At 39.4% G+C, this 21,174-nt stretch overlaps 2 protein-coding genes across 4 annotated transcripts in view; one reads left to right on the top strand and one right to left on the bottom strand.

Annotated features, from left to right (window-relative positions):
• LOC122091317 overlaps positions 1-15,752 on the top strand; it is a 79,701-nt gene extending 63,949 nt beyond the window's left edge. For 2 of the 3 annotated variants that reach the window (XM_042661185.1, XM_042661186.1), the window contains 3 exons: positions 297-377; positions 13,424-13,549; positions 15,359-15,752. In XM_042661185.1, coding sequence (XP_042517119.1) covers positions 297-377; positions 13,424-13,549; positions 15,359-15,436 — 285 coding nt within the window. In that variant the 3' untranslated portion in view covers positions 15,437-15,752. The remainder of the gene's footprint in view (positions 1-296; positions 378-13,423; positions 13,550-15,358) is intronic. The other variant, XM_042661187.1, reaches the window with a different exon arrangement.
• Positions 15,753-16,263: 511 nt separating this feature from the next.
• LOC122091318 lies at positions 16,264-18,954 on the bottom strand. The gene is made up of 2 exons (XM_042661188.1): positions 18,208-18,954; positions 16,264-16,676 (listed from the first exon to the last, which is right to left on the bottom strand). The coding sequence occupies exons 1-2, from the start codon at positions 18,683-18,685 to the stop codon at positions 16,432-16,434; spliced, it is 723 nt and encodes a 240-aa protein (XP_042517122.1). The 5' UTR covers positions 18,686-18,954; the 3' UTR covers positions 16,264-16,431.
• Between the last annotated feature and the right edge of the window lie 2,220 nt (positions 18,955-21,174).

Consider the following 21,174-nt stretch of genomic DNA (forward strand, 5'->3'; position numbering starts at 1 on the left):
AGCAAGAAAACTGTGTTTTCCAAGGGGCTGTGGCAAAACCAGGAGAATGCCATGAAATGAATTTCGAACCATTTCATCTGAAGTATGTTATTTAAAGTATGTGCCATGAACTGATTTGACCAAAATTTTAGCAAAACTGTTCAAAAGGCCGAAATTAAGGCCCACATATGTTTACTTGGAGACTCCGCTAGCAGGATTTCCCGATAAAGAATGTCTAGTAGGATTAACTATTTGCTACAGAGTTGAAATTTTAAAAGATAACTGCATCTACTTATAAGTTGAAACTGTTATCTCAGGAAAATATGGAGCTTATGGGAGATGGATACCAAGCTGACGTAATTGGGGAGTACACACCTGATGCTATTGTCAGTGAGTTTGTATGTTCTTTAACTTTAAAATCCTTATGTTTAATATCTGTAGCTTTTGACTACTTCTTGATACTTATTTAGTTGATTTTTTTACTTCACAAGCAAAGGACCGGAAATGAAACGTAATATGTTGAATACTTGTGATACTTCTCATGTAGGGTGCTGCAGTTGTACCTCTATGGATTTCTTCAATTTGTATGCCTTGATTAAATAAATAAATAAGTGTGTGTATATATATATATATATATTTTTTTTGTGGGGGGGGGGGGTGTGGTGGTGGGGTGGAATGTTTATCTGAATGGGAGTTTGCCTCACAAGCCTAAAATTGCAGAGCAGATTTGTTACTTTAACTGTCAAATGATAGATCAAAGATTACAACCCAAACAATCAGAGCGGAGGACAGATCCTCCTTCCCAATACTGAGAAAAATCCAGCAAGGAGAGAAAATACACAACTCGAAGAAATCCAACACAATGCACTCTTCAAGGTGTAACATTATCTCATACTAACACAAGGGGCCCAAAAAAATATATCTCACAACCCAAAGCAGCTGAAATCCATCACAGACAACATTTCAAGAGCAAAAAACAGAGGAAAAAAAAAAAAAGCTGGCGATACCTTGAAAATCAGGGGAAAATGGAGTTGTGGCTCGGCAGACCCTCTCTTCAAGAACCAAGGGCATGGGGGAATGGTAGGGAGGCCTAGGCGAGAGGGAGAGCCATTCCAAGAAATGGCTGGCAGTAAAGGGGGGAAAACTCCTCTTTGTTGATTTGAGAGCCATTCCAAGAAATGGCTGGCAGTAAAGGGGGGAAAACTCCTCTTTGTTGATTTGAGAGCCATTCCAAGAAATGGCTGGCATTAATGGGGGAAAAGCTCCTCTTTGTTGATTTGGACTTCAATCCTCTATTTCTTCACACGAGACCTCATTTTGATGTTTCAATGATCTTCATCCAAGCTCATCGCATGATTTATTCTGACTTTTCACGTAATAATCTCTTTCTTGGAACCCCTTTGTAACCGAAGGTGCCAAAGAGAGGAAATGGGAACGGAGAACTTGTAGCACGACTCTCAAACCAAAACTGTGGGCTCTGATGCCAAGTTCATATCTAAAGGTTGCAAGAGAACATGGAGCAAGGGAGAAGATGTGAGTAGAAGGTTGAAGAAGAAGAATCTTGCATCAGAGTATTGGACTTCTCTCATCTATATTGATTCACTTAGCCAATAATAAAAGGGAAATTTCATACCTACCCCTCCATGCTAATATAAGAAGCTAAGAGAGGTAGAAAGGTAAAAAAGCATAAAGACAATACAACATAATATACTCCAGTTCCTAAAGTTGTGTTATTACATGAAAACAAAAAAGTTTGGGTTGCCAGTGGCCCAGGGCAAATGCCCGGGTTAAAGTCTTGAGGGAGACCACTTTGTGCAAAAATGTCAGTGGTTAGAAGACTCCAAATTCACCCCTCCCAAGACCCCGCATAGGTAGGACCAGCACTAGATCCTTTTTTTTTTATCTAGGGTAGCTGCAGCATTGAATGACAAGTGAGGACAAGTTTACTGAGGTAGTCTAGTCGTGGTGAAAAAGATCGATGACTGCATGGAAGAGGAAAGATGTGTTGCTGATTAAAGGTTCTACAACGGCATAGTTTAGGTGGATGGCGAATCTAATGAATTATGATTAAGCAGAGGAATTTGCGTGTGTCAAGATCTTTGAAAAGATGGGACCATCATCGTCAAGGAGACTCAAGGCATTGGAGGGGTGTCAAGCAGCCCTAGGTGTGCAATATATGAATATGTAATATAGTAATCATAATTTTTATAATTATGCTTATATGCAACATAGATATCATATCATATTATGATTCTCATCCTTTAGAGACTACAAGTGTAATAGGAGCATCCGTCCACAAAAGGATCACCCTAAGAAGGGGCTTCCCAACCAAAAGCATTAGAGAGCTTCTTCTTTATCACATAAAGTCCTTCATGCACAATAGAGGGAGAGATTCCGTCCTAATGCAATATGATATAATTATGCTAGTAATGACCTAATTTGAAAATTCAACGTATAATAAACTAAGTATAGGATATAATATAAGCATATTCATCAGAAAAACATAGCAATAGACATAAATCATTGTAAACTTGTGAAGTCAACGAGGCGTGTTGTCACCTTGGACCCAAATAAGAGCTTGGATGCCTAGGCACCGCCTTGACAACTATGAATGGGACAAGTCCAAATTTGAGTTAACCATTGGATTAAGCACCAATGGATTCATTTGGCTGCTTTGAATTCATTTTTCTGGCTATGATGCATTTTACTACTCTCTTTTTTAGCTTAATTTAAATTTTTTACTAAGAGAAGGATGAGCAAAGGAGACCGAACTCCAAACTGAAAAGAGTGCCTTCCACCATAGAGAGGACCCCCCTTCCCCCGTTGCAAGAAAAAGAGCAATGGAAATGCAGACGCAAGTGTTCAATTGGTAATCGGATATGGGCCAATACTACACCACTCGCGCTCCATGAAAGTGGGATCAAGGTTACAAAGTCACGTTTTCCATCATTGATCATCATGAATATCTAATTGACCGAGACTGGAAATGACTCCTCAGTGGGGAGGATTCCCGGGTATTAGTGAGTGATGGGCCAAATCTTTCTGTTCAATGTTGGGGAAAAAGTATGCTAACTATTTTGAAGAATATTCGGGCAAAAAAGAGGTGTTACAATCCCAGCTTCTTGTAATCACAACCAGAAAAATTGAAGAGAGAAGAACAAGAAGAGAAGAAGAGAGAGAAGAGATCGATAGCAGTCCCAAAAAGAGAGAACAGCCTGCAATCAGTTCAGAATGGTTGATCGTAGGTCTCTTAGAGAGTATATTTTAAAACTATAGAGGAAGATTACAAATATAGCCTCCAAACATACAACCATAACCCTAAAGGAGCAAAGAATGTCCGATAGGACAAGTATGCCCCAATCGGACCTGTCCATATTCCTTATCAGGATTAGTGCTGTTGTGAAACAGCGATAACTTCAACACTCCCCCTCAAGTTGGAGCATACACATCACCCATGCTCAGCTTGGTACAACCACTGTGAAAACTTGGAGCAAACAAAGACTTAGTAAACATGTCAGCTAACTGATCCGTTGAAGGAACAAACGGAGTCTTAATCAGCTTCTTCAGAACATCACTAACAAAATGGCAGTCCACTTCCCTGTGTTTGGTCCTCTCATAGAAGACCAGATTACTAGCAATGTAAACTGCAGCTTGGTTGTCACAATACATCTTCATTGGCTTGGTCATTGGAAATCCCAACTTCAACAGTAACGACCGCAGCCACATCAACTCAGCAGTGGTATGAGCCATAGCTCTGTACTCTGCTTCTGCACTGGACCGGACAATAGTAGTCTACTTCTTACTACGCCACGTAATAAGATTCCCTCCAACAAAAGTGCAGTATCCAGTAGTAGATCTCCGATCACTAGCAGAGCCAGCCCAACCAGCATCAGAATACCCTACTAGTTCCATATGCCGATTAGGACGATATATCAAACCTTTTCCAGGGGCACCTTTTAGATAGCGAAGAACATGAATGGCAGCATCCCAATGTGCTTTCTGAGGAGACTGCATGAACTGACTAAGAACTCCAACAACATAGGAAATATTGAGACGAGTCAGTGAGGTAAATCAACTTACCAATCAAGCTCCTGTACTGATGCACATCTTGGAGGGGTCCACCATCATCCACACCAAACTTTTGGTGAGGGTCTATAGGAATATCAACGGGTCTGGATGCAAGCATCCTAATATCAGATAGAATATCCACCACATACGTCCTTCGAGATAGATTGATCCCTTTCTTGCAGCGGATTACCTCAATCCCAAGGAAATAATAAAGTTGGCCTAGCTACTTTGTCTGAAAATGGTGCTAGAGATGATCTTTCACTTCAGAAATTCTTGCCTCATCATTACCAGTCAAAATAATATCATCAACATACACTACCAAAACAACCAGCTTATTACCTCTGCGACGAACAAACACAGAATGATCAGAATAATACTAAGAAAAACCACAAGTAACTATGGTAGCACTGAACTTATCAAGCCATTTTCCAAGGAGATTGTTTAAGCCCATAGATAGCCTTGTGTAAGCAACACACACGACCTGTACTCTTCCCCTAAGCAACATACCCAGGAGGTTGCTCCATATATGCCTCTTCCTGTAGATCATCATACAAGAAGGCATTCTTGATGTCCAACTGAAATAAAAGGTCTATCAAAGTTGACAACAAGAGAAATAAGAAGACGAACAGAATTCAGTCTAGCAACCGGTGAGAAGGTCTCAAAGTAATCAACACCATATGTCTGAGTATATCCCTTAGCAACCAGACAGGCCTTCAACCGCTCAACAAAGCCATCAGAACGATACTTAACAATGTACACCCAGCGACACTTCACCAGATCCTTACCAGGAGGTAAATCTACCAGACTCCAGGTACCACGACTCAAGAGAGCATCCATTTCTACATTCATGGCAGCCTTCCATCCAGGGATATGTAGGGCCTCATTATGGGTACGTGGAATAGGGTTAGTAGAAAGAGATAGGGCAAGACCATGGATGGAGAGGGAAGATGAGATAAAGACACAAAGCTATCAATAGGGTACACAACCATAGATTTTTGAGTGCAAGAACGTATACCTTTCCTGTGCGCAATTGGCAAGTCATCAGACAGAGGAGGAAGAGGAGATTCACTAGAGGAAGGTAGCAGTGGAAGGAGTGAAGCATCTGGAGTAATTACCTCACCACGTGGCTATCCAATCTTTTTCCTACGTTGATAAACCTGTAGAGGAGGGGAGTCATTGGCACTAAGAGCATCAGGGAAGGGTATAAGGGAGGGTATGGGTGGAAGAGATGGAAAAGACCACTCTATACTAGACGAGAACACTGGAGGAGGGTAGAATGACGTACCTTCAAAGGTCACATCGGCACTGACAAAGTTCCTATGTGTGGTAGGGTCGTGACACTTATACCCTTTTTGAGTACGAGAATAACCCAAAAAAATACATTTAGTAGATCTAGGAGACAACTTATCAACTTGCATGTGCAAATTATGAACAAAACACACACACCCAAAAACTCGAGGAGGAACGGGAAAACTCGGTAAATTAGGAAACATAACAGAGAAGGGAGATTTGTCAGACAAAACAGTTGATGGCATGTGGTTAATCAAATGACATGCAGTTAAGACTCCATCACACAAAAAATGCTTAGGAACATGCATATGAACATCATGGCTCGGGCCACCTCAAGGAGGTTCCAATTCTTGCGCTCTGCGACTCCATTTTGCTGTGGAGTATAGGCACAACTAGTTTAGTGGATCATCCCATGAGTATCACAAAAATCAGAAATATCAGTTTGAGCATATTCTAAAGCATTATTAGAACGAAAGATTTTAAAGGAATGCCAAACTGAGTCTTTATTTCATTATAGAATTTTTTGAATACATGTAAAAATTCAGATTTGTCCTTTAACATATAAAGCCATGTAAGGCGAGAATGATCATCCAAAAATGTCATAAAATACCGAAACCCAAATCTATTACTGACTTTGCAAGGACCCACGGACTACGAGACAGAGCGAGATGGGAATGACACACGGTGATGTTTCCCCAACTCACAAGCCTCACACTCTAACCTAGGAGCAGATTTAAAGCTAGGAAATAAAAGTTGTAACCTAGAAAGCGACAAATGACCTAAACGATAATGCCATTGGAAGGGAGTAACGTCTCCAACAGCCGTAGCAGCAGCAGAAGAGGTAGGACAGCCGCTGTTGAGGTAATATAATCCATTCTTTTTACGCCTTCCACCAATCGTCTAAAGACAGTAAGAAGGAAAGAATATTACTGAGCAATTTAACGAACTAGTTAATTGACTCACAGAGATAAGACTTAATGGAAATTGAGGAACATGTAAGACAAAGGATAAGTTTATGGATGGGGTAGGTGAAATAGAACTATGACCTAGAACCGGTGTTGAAGCACCATTAGCAAGGATCACAGAATTAGAACTGGAACTAGTGGAAAAGTTCTGAAAAAGTGATGACTTACCGGTCATATGGGAAGAAGCACCTGAATCAATGATCCAGGGGGTAGATGTAGTAAAAATGTCTGAAGTACCTGTGTGGGATAGGGTAGCAGTGGATGTAGACGCACCATTGGATGTATAAAAGGATGCCTCAAGGGTGTGCAAGCGCCGGAGCAACTGATTGATGTCATCGCGTAGACTGGTAGAGGAATCTTCTGAAGGTGTAGGCTTAGTAGCAATTGAAGACACTGTGTCAGTACCATCATCCGACACTGCATGATTGGCCAACTAGGTTGCCCATTCTGGCTTGCCATGCTTTTCCCAGCAAGTCTCAACAGTATGGTTAGGCTTCCCACAGTATGTGCATTGCCGAGCAGCACGATCAGATGGCTATCCATTAGGACCTCGACCAGCAGAGCCACGTCCTCGACCACGGCCACGGTTAGCAACAAAAGTAGAGTTGTCTTTGGAAGACTGATCAGGTTTGGTTGAGGAGGTGATTCGCTGCAATCAGGAATAAGCATCATTCAGAGTAGGAACCTTGTCACCCGCAAGTAAGTGACCCTTCACTCCCTCCAGATCATTATTCAGACCAGCCAAAAACATAGAGACAAAAAATTCATTAAGCTGAGCCTTCAGCTTGTCAATATCAGTGGTCAAGGGTTGGAAAACATTGAGTTCTTCCACCATTCCCCTGAATGTACTGTAATACTCTGAAAGAGATTTGTCAGACTGGCAAAACTGAAGCAGTTTCTCATAAATATCATAAATTCGTGTCATGTTCTTTTCCTGAGAGTATGTCTCTTGCAAATCATCCCATACTCCCTTTGCAGTAGAATGGAACATGACATTAGCAGCCACATCAGATTCCATATTGTTCCATAACTAGATTAAAATAAGGGCATTCTCCTTCAGCAGTCATCATAACCAGTATCTAAAGATAAAGGTGGATCAGAAGTGGTATACTTGAGTTTTCCCTTAGCCATCAGGTACACCTTCACCGATTGAGCCCAAATTGGAGTTACACTTGAGCTTGACGGAAGTAATTTGGACATTAATGTTGTTTGAGGTAGAAGAGGCAGTAGTGGGGGTAATAATAGGGGTAGTTTCTTTGGTCTCAGCCATAAAGATCTTCAGATCTGAAAACCAGCAGCCAGCGCAGTACTCACACACCACAGAACCGAAAAAAAAAAAAAAATATATATATATATATATATAAGGAATGCTGTTTGGGGTCGATTCAGCATGAGAATGAGCACAATTCAACTTCAAAACACTAGCCGCATAGGGAGGCAAAACAGCGGACAGCAGAAACTTCAATATCAAAAGCAAATAAGCCCATAAACAGGGGCAGCAGCAATACACACTGCAGAAACAGGGGCAGCAACCATAAAAAACCAGAGGGAGAAGTCTCGACCTCAACCAGTACACATCCGAAGCAAGTAGTAATAGTGAAATGACCTAGTTGTATTTATATCATGATAACTAGGTCAGAACCAGGTATTAGATGCCGCAAAAAGGTGGCTGCACACCAGAGAAGAGTAGCGCAAGGTGAAACTCGCAGATGTTGATCAATAAAACCACTTGGTTTGATTACACGAGCTCTGATACCATGTTACAATCCCAGATTCTTGTAATCACAACTAGAAAAACTGAAAAGAGAAGAAGAAGGTGAAGAGAGAAGAGATCGATAGCAGTCCCAAAAAGAGAGAATTGCCTGTGATCAGTTCAGAATGGCTGATCGCAGGTCTCTTAGAGAGTATTTATTAAAACTATAGAGGAAGATTACAAATATAGCCCCCAAACATTCAACCATAACCCTAAAGGAGCAAAGAAGGTCCGATAGGACAAGTATGCCCTTATCGGACCTGTCCAAGATTATCGCTGTTGTGAAACAGCGATAACTTCAACAAGAGGTAGTGTTGCGTCACTAGAATAGTTTAAAATGACTCAGATCCTTACATCAAGTTTATATTTTACATATTGCATAATAAGGCGTTTTATGCTTCAAAACTATATTTTGCATGTATCTTTAGCATATTCATGCGTTTCTTGACCATTTCCATCTTTTTGATACAATACATCTCTTAAATTCTCCCTTCCTTTACGATACCCAATACTTTAAACCTTGTCCATACCTCGTGACTTGTCAATTATACTACAATGATTGGCATGGATCCCCCCTGGCCGTTTGCCTGCTCTGGACAGAAACTAGTCCAACAATTTGATTGAGCTCGTGTTTGGATCAGTAGGTGGCCAGCACTTCCAACTTTTCTTGGCCGTACCTTGGGTCTTATATGGGTCATGGTGTTTGTATAATTCAGGTTAGGTTTAATAGACTAATATATAAAATGGCTAAATTTAGGTCACAAGTAAAAGAAGGGTTTAGGGTTGTACAAAGGAGGAGCTGAAATTTTGTCACCGGGTTTTGAAAATAGGGTAGGTTATTAGAGATTAGAAGGGATGATAAGATTTTGAGGAATAATTTTCTTGGATTTCTCCAAACCTCGCGGGGATTCCTGGTATTTGCAATGAGTGGGGAGAGAATTTACTGGACAATGGGGTATAGGTGTTGGATGGAGCTAAGATTTTGGTCAAAGGTATGAGGAGATGTGGAGATTTAAAAAAAAATAAAATAAAATAAAAATATATACCTTTTTGGCCTAGGGTTCTACATGTGAAGCCTTGCTCCAGCTCAAAAGATTTCATTGATTCATTAATTTCCAATAAGATACTCTGCTCAAAGCAACCCTATCAGTGACCCAAAAAAATAAATAAATAAATACGACCCTATTTGTATACTTCTGGTCTATATAAATTTTATTGGAATTTAACTTATGATAATCCAGAATAAATTCTCAAAATGAAGACTTTATAAAACTATTTAATGACCAAAATTCTGAGCCAACAACAACAACAATCAACAAACTCAACCTTACCCCAACTAAATGGGGTCAACTACGTGAATCCAAGCAAAGACAAAATATTAAAAATAATAGTAAAAGGAAAATAACACCACAAAAACACAAACAACAATAACAAACTCAGCCTCATCATTGCTCTCTTATGTTGGATTTGGGGCTGCCTCTAATTCCTGCAAGGCTCACTGCTCATCATTGCTCTCCCATGTTGGATCTCATCAGAAAACGCCTCCAACTTTGGAAAGGCAAGCTCCTTTCCTTTGTTGGGCGCCTTGAGCTTATCAGATCTGTTCTCCAAGCCTCCTACATATACTGGTCCAGTATCTATAGGTTCCCCAAATCCACCTCTTCAAAAGTGGAATCCATCTTTGCTGCCTTCCTCTGGAAATGATGCGAATCCACTAGATTTCTCCGCCCTAGAAGTTGGACAGCAGTGTGTCTTCCCAAAAATGAAGGGGGATTAGGCTTGAGGCATATCAAGGATGTAAACTATGCGGGTATCCTCAAATTGATTTGGAAAGTGGCCTCCAAGAAGAGAAGTATCTGGTGGAGTAGATTTACTCTTAGCCTCTCAAGAATCATACCTTTTGGTCTGTTTGCCCTCCTTCAGATGCTTCATGGGTTTGGCGTAAAATGATCTCTCTTAGAGTCTTGGCCTCTAGAGTCATTTCTTTTTGGGTAGGTGATGGTTCCTCCACTTATCTTTGGCTCGATCCTTGGCACCCTATGGTAAGGGTGTTAATTGGTTCGGTTTTGGTTTTAAGGGTGCGGATCGGTTCGGTTCACATTTATTTGACTAAAATCATAACCGCACCATTTACTAAATGGTTCCACTTTCTAAAACCGTGACCGTTTAGTAAACGGTTTTGGTTTCCACGGTTTCTAAACGGTGTCGGTTTCACGGTTTTAAACGGTTTCAGTTTCGATTTCGGTTTATTCCATACGGTTTGTAAAACGGTTCACAATCGGTTTATTATAACTTGCAACCATTTCTAAACTAAAGATCATAAGCTCATCAAAAAATAATTGGCAACCACAAATAAGAGATTCTATATTAACGATGGTATGTCTTAATTTGATAATCTAGTGCTATTTCTTTGTATGGGAATTCTCAAACATTTAGAACTAATATCATACATCCAAATCCAGCCTTCTACAGCATAAAATATTAAAATGACAGGTGGTTCAGCCAAAACACCCTATCTATGATAACATAATAACATAGTAACATATATGGATTACAAGTTCATGATCTAAATCCTAAACTTGAACTGAATTGCAATAAATCATACCAAAGCAGGATGGGCACTTAATTTAATTGTTAATTGTTGTACGGATTACTGCCCCTTCTTTATTTAATTGTTATACGGATTAATTAGATCGGTTTAAATGGTTTCAATTCGGTTTGAAACCAAAGGGTTCCGCAGTTAAAATCGACCCGACCCGTTTAGCTAATCGGCCTGAAACTTGAAACCATAACCTCACCATTTATTAAACGGTCTTGCGGTTTCGGTGTAAACGGATCGGTTCGATTTCGGTAGACGGTTTCGGTTACAAATTCACATCCTTACCCTATGGGGTTCCTATCTCATGTTCTCAGTGCTCGAAGTATTTATAATGTTGGGCTTCCAAGGCTTGCTAAGGTTGTTGACATTATATCGTTTAGATCTTGGTCGCCCTCTTGGGGTAATCATAGACCCACTAGGATTGGGAACCCTAGCTAGCCAATTCTCTATAAATAAGAGTTTTGGCCACAAAGCCTATTAATCTCTTTCTCCCTATTCTCTTCTGTCTCTCCCAATTGAGAATGTGTCTCCAAGGATCTCCATTGCAATCCTTGGATTTGGAGGGTGGACTATTGCCTAGTGGGATCGTCGCAACCTTTCGTTCGTCACTATTCATATGGATCGATGCGTGGTGCAACTCGATCCATTCCGCTACGAGGAAAGCTATACTGAGGTAATCTCCGATACCCGTTTACTTTCCTTTTTAACAATTCTAAATTTCTCTTTGCAATGTCAAATCTAAAATTAAACCCATTGGGGGAGGCCTAATTATCGAGCATACTTGAGGGCCTAACAGAAGTGCACATCAAGGCCCATAAGTAGTCAACTAAAGTCTGGATTTTTTAATTTTTTTTGGTGAATAATAAATTCATTACAATGCAAAGAAAAGGGGGGAGGGAAATACAAAAGCCCCAAGGAGGGCAAAACAATACAAAGAAAAGAAAGCAGAATAAATCCTAGACTGAGGGGAGGCCCCAAGACACAACAATGAGCCTGTTCCTTGGGGAATCGTCAACCGGGCAATCACGAATCGAATGAGTGGCCAACTTAGAGCTAACATCAAAGAATATGGCATTCGAAATCAAATCAAAGGACTTGGAGTTGGAAGTCCATCTACGAAGATTGCTTTCGGTCCAAAAGTGGTTAATTGTGCGTCGTGATGCAGCTATGAGGTTATATGAAAGAAGGAGAAAGAAGGAAATCGGCCAGGGCAAGGGCAATTAAGGGCCAACTTAAGGGCCACGATTTTGATTGATGGGATATAGCTGCTATTTCAGTAGTTTCTATTTTCAATTAGCTTCTAAATTCTTAGTTTCTAATTTCACTTTTAGCAACTATTAGACTTTCTAGTTGTTAGTTTCTAATTCCAGTTTTAGTAACTAATAGAGTTTCTACTTTGTAATCTCTCCCATCAAAGTTTTATAAATAAAGCTAGGAGGGCTCCATAAGCCTCCCACAATTTTATGAACAAAACTATGCTGCTGCTGCTGCTTCTCTGTGAGAAACTGTTGTGTGTCTGATCACAGTGAAGGGTTGGTGTTTGATCCGACGACTCCTTGTGGTGGGAAGCCCAGGAGGATCTTCTTCTTCAAGGCTTATCAAATACTCGGTTGCTGATCTTCTAATCAGGTACTCAAATTCTGTCCAGAAAATTAGAAGGTTCTGTGAGAGTTTTCAGAATCCGCCCAGGCCAAACCAGCTGTCAGTTTGGGCTGAGTTTTGGATCAAAGGTAGGTCCTACCTAGAAGGAAACTCGACCCAAAGGGGAGCTTGTTCTGTCCAGGGATTTGAGAGATATCAGAAATCTCCCAGTTTCTGTTTTCTAGTGGTTTTCTCAGCTACTACCTGAAATCGATAGAACTGTTTTGGTCTATTCTGATTTCTATGATTACCATGGTTTTGTTCATGTTGAGTGGACTGTTTGAGACTTGTGTCAACACCTGTTAGGCCTTACTCATCAGACTACTGATCTGATCTGAGAATACCTAACCGCTGACATCGATTCATGCTGGTTTATCCAATCTGGTCCTTCTTCTATTCTGATCTGTTGTGCTGTTGTTGGGCTATTCTTGGTTGTTCTTCTGATTAAAAATCCTGCAGTTGAATGCTTGGTAGTTTATCTATCCTAGTCTACATTAAGCCGAAGGCAAGCTTCCCAGCAGTATCACAAATAGAGTTTCTAGTAAAATTCATATCAAACCAAATCCATTCTCTGAAAAGAGGGAGAGGTCTTCTTCTAGCAGGGCAGCAAGAAGAGAGAACTCTTTTCTAGATTGAGGAGGAGAAAGGCAATCGAAGAAGAGATGGTTAAAGTCTTCGATGCCAGTCTAGATTGTTGATTTGACACTTCTTGGCTTCGTCATTGTTTTTACTTTCAGCACAAAACCCCATCATGTTGCATTATCCTTTTCCTTCTTATTTAAAGAGAAGGATTGCTCCTTTATCTGGCACTTGCGCAGTCATGCCCTTTTATGCCATTGAATAAAGGGTTATGATTCATAGAAAAGAAGACAATGTACTGTAGAGCCCTTCCGCTGTACCATGTAGGTTTCAACTTGGAAAAGGCATCCCTGTGCAAGGTTCTTTTGTTGCTTATCACCATGGAAAAGCACATCCCTGGTCCATTGAAGCACTACATTTTGTTGATTTTCTTTACTTTCCTGAATCAGTATGTTGTGGAAGTAATTTGACCAATACTAGGTTGTTTGTGATCATCTGTTTTTATTTCTGATCTTGTTTCTCTTTTCCCCCCATAATATTTCTGTACAGATGAAGGGAGAGATGGAACTTATTGAAAAAATATTAAATACCGAAATTAATATTTTCCGCTCAATTAGAGATGGTAGTGCACTTATGCAGCATATGGAAGATTTCTACTACATCTCATTGTTGGAGGTACAAACCTCTTTCATTTTGTTCATGCCATTTCATTGGGTTTCTTTGATTTTTTTTTTCAATTGCCTAATGATCATTCTTATCATTGTATTGAGAATGATACATTGCACAGTGAGCCCAGGCAGTTCATTATGTAATTAGTGACTCATAAGAGTCATTGTTGATACTTAAACAAAGAAAACACCCCCATGGTGACTACTTAGTTTAACAACTTAAAGAACATCACCATGAATAGTTTAACTGTCATGGCGCAGTTACCAAACAGCACCATCACTAAAACTTAAACAATACTATGTTCTCCCAATTGGCAGTCCTCTCCATCTTCTCATTGCCCATTGTCTTCTTATTCTCTTCTTCCTTTCCTTCTTGACAGTTTATTATTACTGCTTTGTTTTTGTTACATGATATCAGAGCCTTAAAAGATTAGTCACTACTATCCTTATTCTTGTTTTCAGAGTCCCATTAGGGTTTTCTCTCTTGTGGTGTACAACCACGTATGATGTTTTTGTTCTCTCTAAAACCCTAGTTGGTGAAATATGAAAAAGGGAGAGGGTTCCCTAGAAGGCAGCATGGCCCCTACACCTGTGCATGGGCCAATGGGAGCATTAGTAGAAGCATCAACACCGGTGGGATTTCCGCCTTTCATGAGGGGTGGGGTGGTCATTTCACCCTCCAACCACCACATTGTGTCTAGGTGTTGGGGCCCCGCTGCCTTTTTTACTTCTTTTTCCCTATGAAAAATTACAGTTTTTCATGGAGCATATTGGTACTATCCTGCGCATGAAGATATATTGTATACACTGCTGAACCAGATTTCTCTCAAGTTTGATTTCAATAATATATTTTACCCTGCAGACAGAAATTATCTAAGACTAAAATACCCCTGTGGAGTCTGGATACCACCTAATGCTTAATTCCTTAACAGACCCCTCCACAAACACCCCCCCCCCAAAAAAAAAAAGGGAAATCACACACTGGATATTAATTTTTTTGCATGCTGCAAATGTTTTGATAAATTTAAGCTTTCTTGGTAACATGCAACTGAAAATAATAGTGCCCAAGAAGGAAATGAGTAAAAAGAGAGAAAAATATTAATAGAAGAGAATGTGAGAACTGCTTTCGTTAGCAATAAATTTGTGGTTTTCCACTGATTCATCATCGATATTTCTGACTTTTTTTTTTTTTTGGGGGGGGGGGGGTTTGTTGAAATAATACAATGCTATATTACTGCACCTGTAATTGGCTGCAAGATGTTCCATTTCATTTTCTTTTGTGAAGCATGATATTCATCAAACCATGAGTTTTACTGAGGCTTCTGCCAAGAACGTATGTAAGCTCTGTTTGCTGCAGGACAGAAGAACCAAAGTAATCTGAAATTTTTTTTGCTAATAAGAAAAATGGAGTTACGTTCAGGAAACTTTATGTTCATATTTCTTTATCTGTGAATGGTTACTTCAGTGTGAACATAACATTGACAAAAAGGGTGTACCCAGTACAAAAGGCTCCCACCACTTCTAGTCTGGGAGGGTCATAATGTACCCAGCCTTTCCCCTGCTTCACAGAGAGGCTGTTTCCTGATTCAAATCCGCACAATCTTACAGTTGCGCCGAGGTCCGCCCTCTTGAGAACATAACAGTAACATATACTATAAATTGAAATTGCTCTACTTGGAGCTGTTTGATTGATATTTGCAAAATATATTATTACTCCACAGAAACATTATTTTGTGGAAAGTTTGTGCATCCGTTTCCTTTTCTTCTTATTGCTTTGTTACCAAAATTGTGTGACATTTGTAAGTTTTTTCCTCAGCACGTGAGATCAAATTACAAGACTGTTGAGCTCTCAAATTCCACCAGTTCCACCAGCGAAAACTTATCAGTTACTTGAGCAGGTTATGTTGTCACATGATTAGATCTTGATCTTGCGGCATGAATTTTCACAATATTCTCAGCTGATTGAGTTAGTATTTCCAAGAATTTCATCAACAGCATGCAAGACTGTCATACTTGTACAGGAACATCCATTCATTCATAAGAAAATGTATTATTGTGACCCTAGTGTAACTAAACAATGTACAGGTAATGGTGATTAAATTTTTTGTGGAGCTTCCTGCTGCTCTTTTTTACTTTTAATGCAGATGCATATCTGTGAGTATTTAAGAAGGTCCTGATAATAATATATACAGGAGCTTTCGGAACCAAAATAATTTTTTTTTTTTTTTTTTCATGGAAAGAAACAGAATATTTTTCTCCTTGATACCATACATGCCAGTAATTGGAAACAAAAATATTGGCTTGCAATTAAGTGTGGGGAAACATCATGCATACACTTGAAGATCTTCCAAAGCTTCTCTCCCTAAATTTTGCACTCCCAGTTTATGGTAATATGACAAAACAACTATAGAAGAAAGCAAAATGCTTTCAACTGTCTTAAAGGCGAGATATGAAATTTCAAACAATGCTTGTAAGTCAATCTATCTTTTGTAACAATCAACAGTCCTCTAGGCCATGTTTATTTGATGGATATTTTGAAGGTTTTTCTTAAAAATCCAAAAATCAAAGTTGTTTATTAAGATGAGGTGGTAAAGTTAGCATTAAATATTTTGTCTGTTAATGTGGAGCCCACGATATTTTCTTTCCCACCCATTTTTTCCTGCCAAACAGATGGGGCCTAGAACACGGGCTTTTCGAGCAGGCATGCATTGAAAGGTATCATCCTTTAACTTAGAAGAGATTCATTTACTAGAGTTCATCTTTTACATCAGTCTTCTACTTATTCTTGATTTCATGTATCTTTGTGTTTGATCAAATTCTCCATGGCCATTCTCACTGTAATATCCTGAAACTAGAAACAATTATGCACCAGGCTACCAGCTGTGGCCATCACCAATCTAATTTTACATGTGCAAGCTTCTGAGTGAGGCCCTTAGTAGAATTATTCACCCTTTTCTTGCTGCTCATGATTCGTAGGCTCTGCCTCAGGATGTCTACTTCCCTTTCCTTTTTGACTCCTTCCTTCTCCATTGTAGTTACTTTGGCTTTCAAGTCTTGGACTGTTTCTTCCTTACCTTTCAATTCCCTCTTCAATGCTTCTATGGTGTTCTCCTCTCCCCAGTACAGTCTCTCTCCTGCAATGTTAATGGCTGACACTATTAACTCCCCAATTGTAAGCTGAATCGGATCAAATTCATTTTATCATGGTAGTTACACATGTACCAAATGAGTGACATTTCCGAAAATCACAAGACAAATATAACATCAATTATACAGTTCTTCTTTTAATCTAAACCATCTTAGATTTGGGAGAGTGCATAGCAATTTCTAAAGTACTGGTACACATGCATGAACACACATGAGATGCATGGTAACGTCTAGGGTGTTGGGGTATACATTATGCATGTCACATGCCATTATAAAAATGGGTATTTGATTGAAGTAGACTTTAAAATTTGACATGTGGGTAATTTAGATTATATCCTTTTTATCCAACCATTGGAATGGACACATCATTTGTCCACATGGAAAAAAAAATAACTTATGACTTTGAGACAATAATAATTCGCTTTTTACAAAAAAATCATCAAACAGGGTATCATGGTAACTTCAAGAAGTCTAATCAATACCAGCTACATTATTCGGATGAAAATCCTCTGTTTTTCTTATCCCTGTTTTTCCTTGTTTTGCTACCTGTAGAACACGACACGTGGACAACTTTAAGACCAACGGTCAAGATTGGCTGAGGATTATTACATCCGGTGCGTTGGTCTTAAAGTTGTCCACGTGTCGTGTTTTGTAGGTAGCAAAACAAGGAAAAACAGGGATGAGAAAAACAGAGGATTTTTTTCCACATTATTCCAGATACAATGTTTCCTCTGACAGCGGAATATGTCGCAACTCTCCAGTAAGGTCACCCCCTGCAGTGGCATGCTAGGTCTTCTCAAAAGAATAGAAAAATTGAAGAATAAATTGAGAAGACAAAAAGCTAGAAGAAAATTAAGAAAGGAAAAGGGTTCTCTGAGCATGCAACATAGGGAGCGCACCAATAAGGGAGGATGAAAATGGTTGTGTCATGCGGACCTTGTCTCTTATGATATTCTATGAGAAAGAAATCCTCATTAAAACCCGATATGATTTCTAATAAAAACAAGGGTTAGCATGTGGCCTTGTACGAGACCTTCATTCTATGGGTTGTTTTGCTTGCAAAACCAAATCTCACATAAAGCAGCAGTGTGTATCAGGTTCTCGTATGATCTGATCCACACACATGGAATTCATCATTTAATTTTTCCTTGTATGGATTTCATGTGTGTGGATCAGTCTTGCATTAAAACCATACACTCTCGTAGATGTGGCGCAAGCTCCTATTATCTGGGTGCACAGGAGGAATCTAACGGCCTCCTCTGAGCTCCCACATATGGGAGGTCACATCATATATGCCTATTTTATAGTACATTCCTTGGCTGCGATAAGGGATTTCCTGTGATTCTACAGAACCCACTCATGGTCTTATTGCAGAGGCCATCTATGTCAAAATTCCTCCTAACTGGATTTGCATATGCATCCTGTCCATGGCACCATCTTAGAATATTGAAAACCCATATATATATATATATATATATAGAGAGAGAGAGAGAGAAGGGGGGGGGGGGGTTGGGTCACCTTGATGAGCTCTCTGAATGAGAGTGTCAAGCTCGGTCTTGATAGCAATATAGAGCTTCTTCCATTTCTCCACAGCCTCATCCCGAAGGGCTTGTTCCTCCCTCATCTGCTCAACCAAGAAGTTACTTTCCAGCAGTTTCCATTGCCATTCTTTATCACTTTTCCCTGTCACTACACCATCCTCCATCCCCTGAATTATAACATCTTTGGCAGTCAATTCCTTTCTTAGCCTCCTCACTTCCTCTCTCAACTTCTTCCTCTCACCCTTCCACTCTGCTTCCTTCCACGCACTGATCCTCACATGTCGCTGATGGGTTTGATATTCCATCTCTCTCAAATGCCTTATATCATGAATCTCATCCTTCAAAAGCTTTATCTTCTCCCTAAGGCCCATGTGCTCAAGCTCCTTACATGGGCTACTCTCCTTCTTGCTTACAATGCTACCCATAGCACAGCTCTTCTTGTTTCCTTTGCTCATTTATTAATTGATTGAAGTCAAGAAGGTAATGGAATGGATTGAAAGAGCAAAAGAAGAGAATAGTAATTCACTTCTTTTAGATTAGAATTCTAGAGGACAGGAGGGTAGTGAAGGACCATAAATCCTTTGCAGAAGGCAGATGATCCTTCCATGTATGAGCCATTCCCTGCATATATATCATTTAAGTTTTTCCACTGAGGGCAGCTCTCAATCAGTAACTCAAATCATTAATTGAATTGTCAACCAGAGCCCGTGAAGGATAAAGGTGAGTGGCCTGTAGATTTGATACATTGGACATATATTGGTGTGTATATCCAATCACGGGTATCATACGATGGAATTTTCATGGTTGGCTTGGGCCTTGGCTCCACACCTATATGACCCATGTGTTTGATAAAATTACTCACTTGAAATGCAAAGTCTCGTGGGGTGGCATGTGTTTGTCTGTGCATATGGGGAAGACTATGTAACAGTTAAAAAAGCAAGAGAGAAATTGTCAATAACTGGTTAATGGTATATGATTATGGTAAGCGTAGGGGTAGGTATTGGTTGGTATGGTAGAAAATGGTGTCAGGTAGGGTATATAATTTGATGCCAACCTAAGTGCTACTAAATAGGAATTTTTTTTTATTATTAGAATTCTTTCGATTTTATGGTTTAATGGATTACAGAGTAAGAGTTTTCCTGGGTGGCTCACACACCATGCAATCTATGGACAAGAACATTTAATTCTTGCACATGGAAAAACAATGTGTGGCAATTGTAACTATTGTTCCTACCCCTCTCTCCTTGCCCCTCCTTCACTCTACCTCTTTTAATATAATAGTAGTAGTTTGGTTGTTAATAATAAGTGTTGTCCAATGACCCCTTGTGGGTCATGTTTTGGCCTTTGTGGGGGTCCCTATCTGCCTCAGCATGGGTCTTGCATGAAAAAAAAAAGATACAATTGGATATCAAGGGAATGATTAAAATCATGCAAATTTTTTACTTAAATTTGATTATATACCCACCTTGTCCGTGGCCCTAACATTGGTTTGCACTCTCTTGGAAGTCTTGCGTACATTTATAATGATTTGTTTTGTCATCTAAGATTAAGATTCAACAATGAGACAGGGAGCATGGAGTTTAGACATCTATGAAATTTCAGTCCCGTCCAAATTCTCAATCAGTTTTTTTTTTTTTTGATAAAAATACATTTTTTACCAAGTTTTTCTTCACCCAAAGTGAAGAGAGAAACTCTTAACCACATGATCTAATCCTCTGATTGAATTATGGAAAAGTACAATCTTCCTTAATAGAGACCGTTATTAATAATGAGACTCACTGTTTCAGGAGGCCAATCATAACACCAAATTACCATGGAAAACTTTCTTCTAAACTTTTCTTAGTTTTCAAAGCTTAATAGCATATTCTCTTTTTATGTGAGTCTATATATTCACTGTGTGTGAAAGAGAGAGTCTCATAGTAAGCCTTAACCCTAGTCTCATAGGAAGCCTTAACCCTAATAACATGCCATGTTTACATGAATAAGTCTCACCTTGAAGATTTTACACAAAAATGAAGATAATATGTTTCTCTGTTTATTTTCATTCAATAAGTGAAGTTATATATGTACAAGAATGTATATTGGCAATTCTTTGATTGAAGGAAAGCCTTGAGGAGATTGGGAAGATATTGACATAAATATACAAGAGTTGACATAAATATGTACAAAAGATGACCGTTGTAGTCTTGTAGAGTTGGCAATCTGGCATGAGAAGGCCCAGTTGGGTAATATCATGTAATACCATATATAGTTCATGATTGAAGAAGCCAATCCAAAATGTACCGTTGCATATATTACAATAAGATCCATACTAACAGCTTGAGAACCAGTAACACAGTCCCCAAAGGGGAGGAGGTTAATGGGTATGGGGTTAGGTATAATATATTTTTCCTGTTAAAGAAAACAAAAAAGTTTTGAAGCATTAGCCAAAGATGAGTATGAGAATGTTCTTATCCCAGTCACTCAATTGGGTATATGGGTTATTTCACTAATGCAGCTATGACTAAATTGGGTAAAATATTTATTACACATTAATAATTTTACCTCCAATTCTCATTTCAAGTTCTTTGAAGTACCACCTCATGGATCATATTGGAGAGAGAGAGAGAGAGAGAGAGAGAGAGAGAGAGAGAGAGAGAGAGAGTGTTCGTGAGTGATTACATTGGATTCTTGACAAGGACAATGACATGAAGTAATTGTTCTTAGAATCTAACACTGAAGAGGTGATCAGAAGGTCTACCAAGAAAAACCGTGTAGGACCCATGTATATATAGTCTCATAAGGAGCAGTTCAATCTCTTATTTGTACTCTATGATCTTCTCTCTCAATCAGCACTGAGATTTGTTAACAGAGGCTGAGAGTGCAGAAATATTCCATAGGGCCTACTATATTTCTAAGAGCCTTCTAAACCCTATTCTAAATTCTAGTGAGAGACTGACTTGCC

Source organism: Macadamia integrifolia, chromosome 10 (genome assembly GCF_013358625.1).
Source record: "Macadamia integrifolia cultivar HAES 741 chromosome 10, SCU_Mint_v3, whole genome shotgun sequence".
In the NCBI taxonomy this organism is placed as follows: Eukaryota; Viridiplantae; Streptophyta; class Magnoliopsida; order Proteales; family Proteaceae; genus Macadamia; species Macadamia integrifolia.

Coding starts and splice junctions, on each gene's coding strand:
- LOC122091318 (XM_042661188.1), bottom strand. CDS start 18,685: ATGAGCAAAGGAAACAAGAAGAGCTGTGCTATGGGTAGCATTGTAAGC. Junction 16,677..18,207: donor CATTCAGAGAGCTCATCAAG/GTGACCCAACCC, acceptor TTAACATTGCAG/GAGAGAGACTGTACTGGGGA.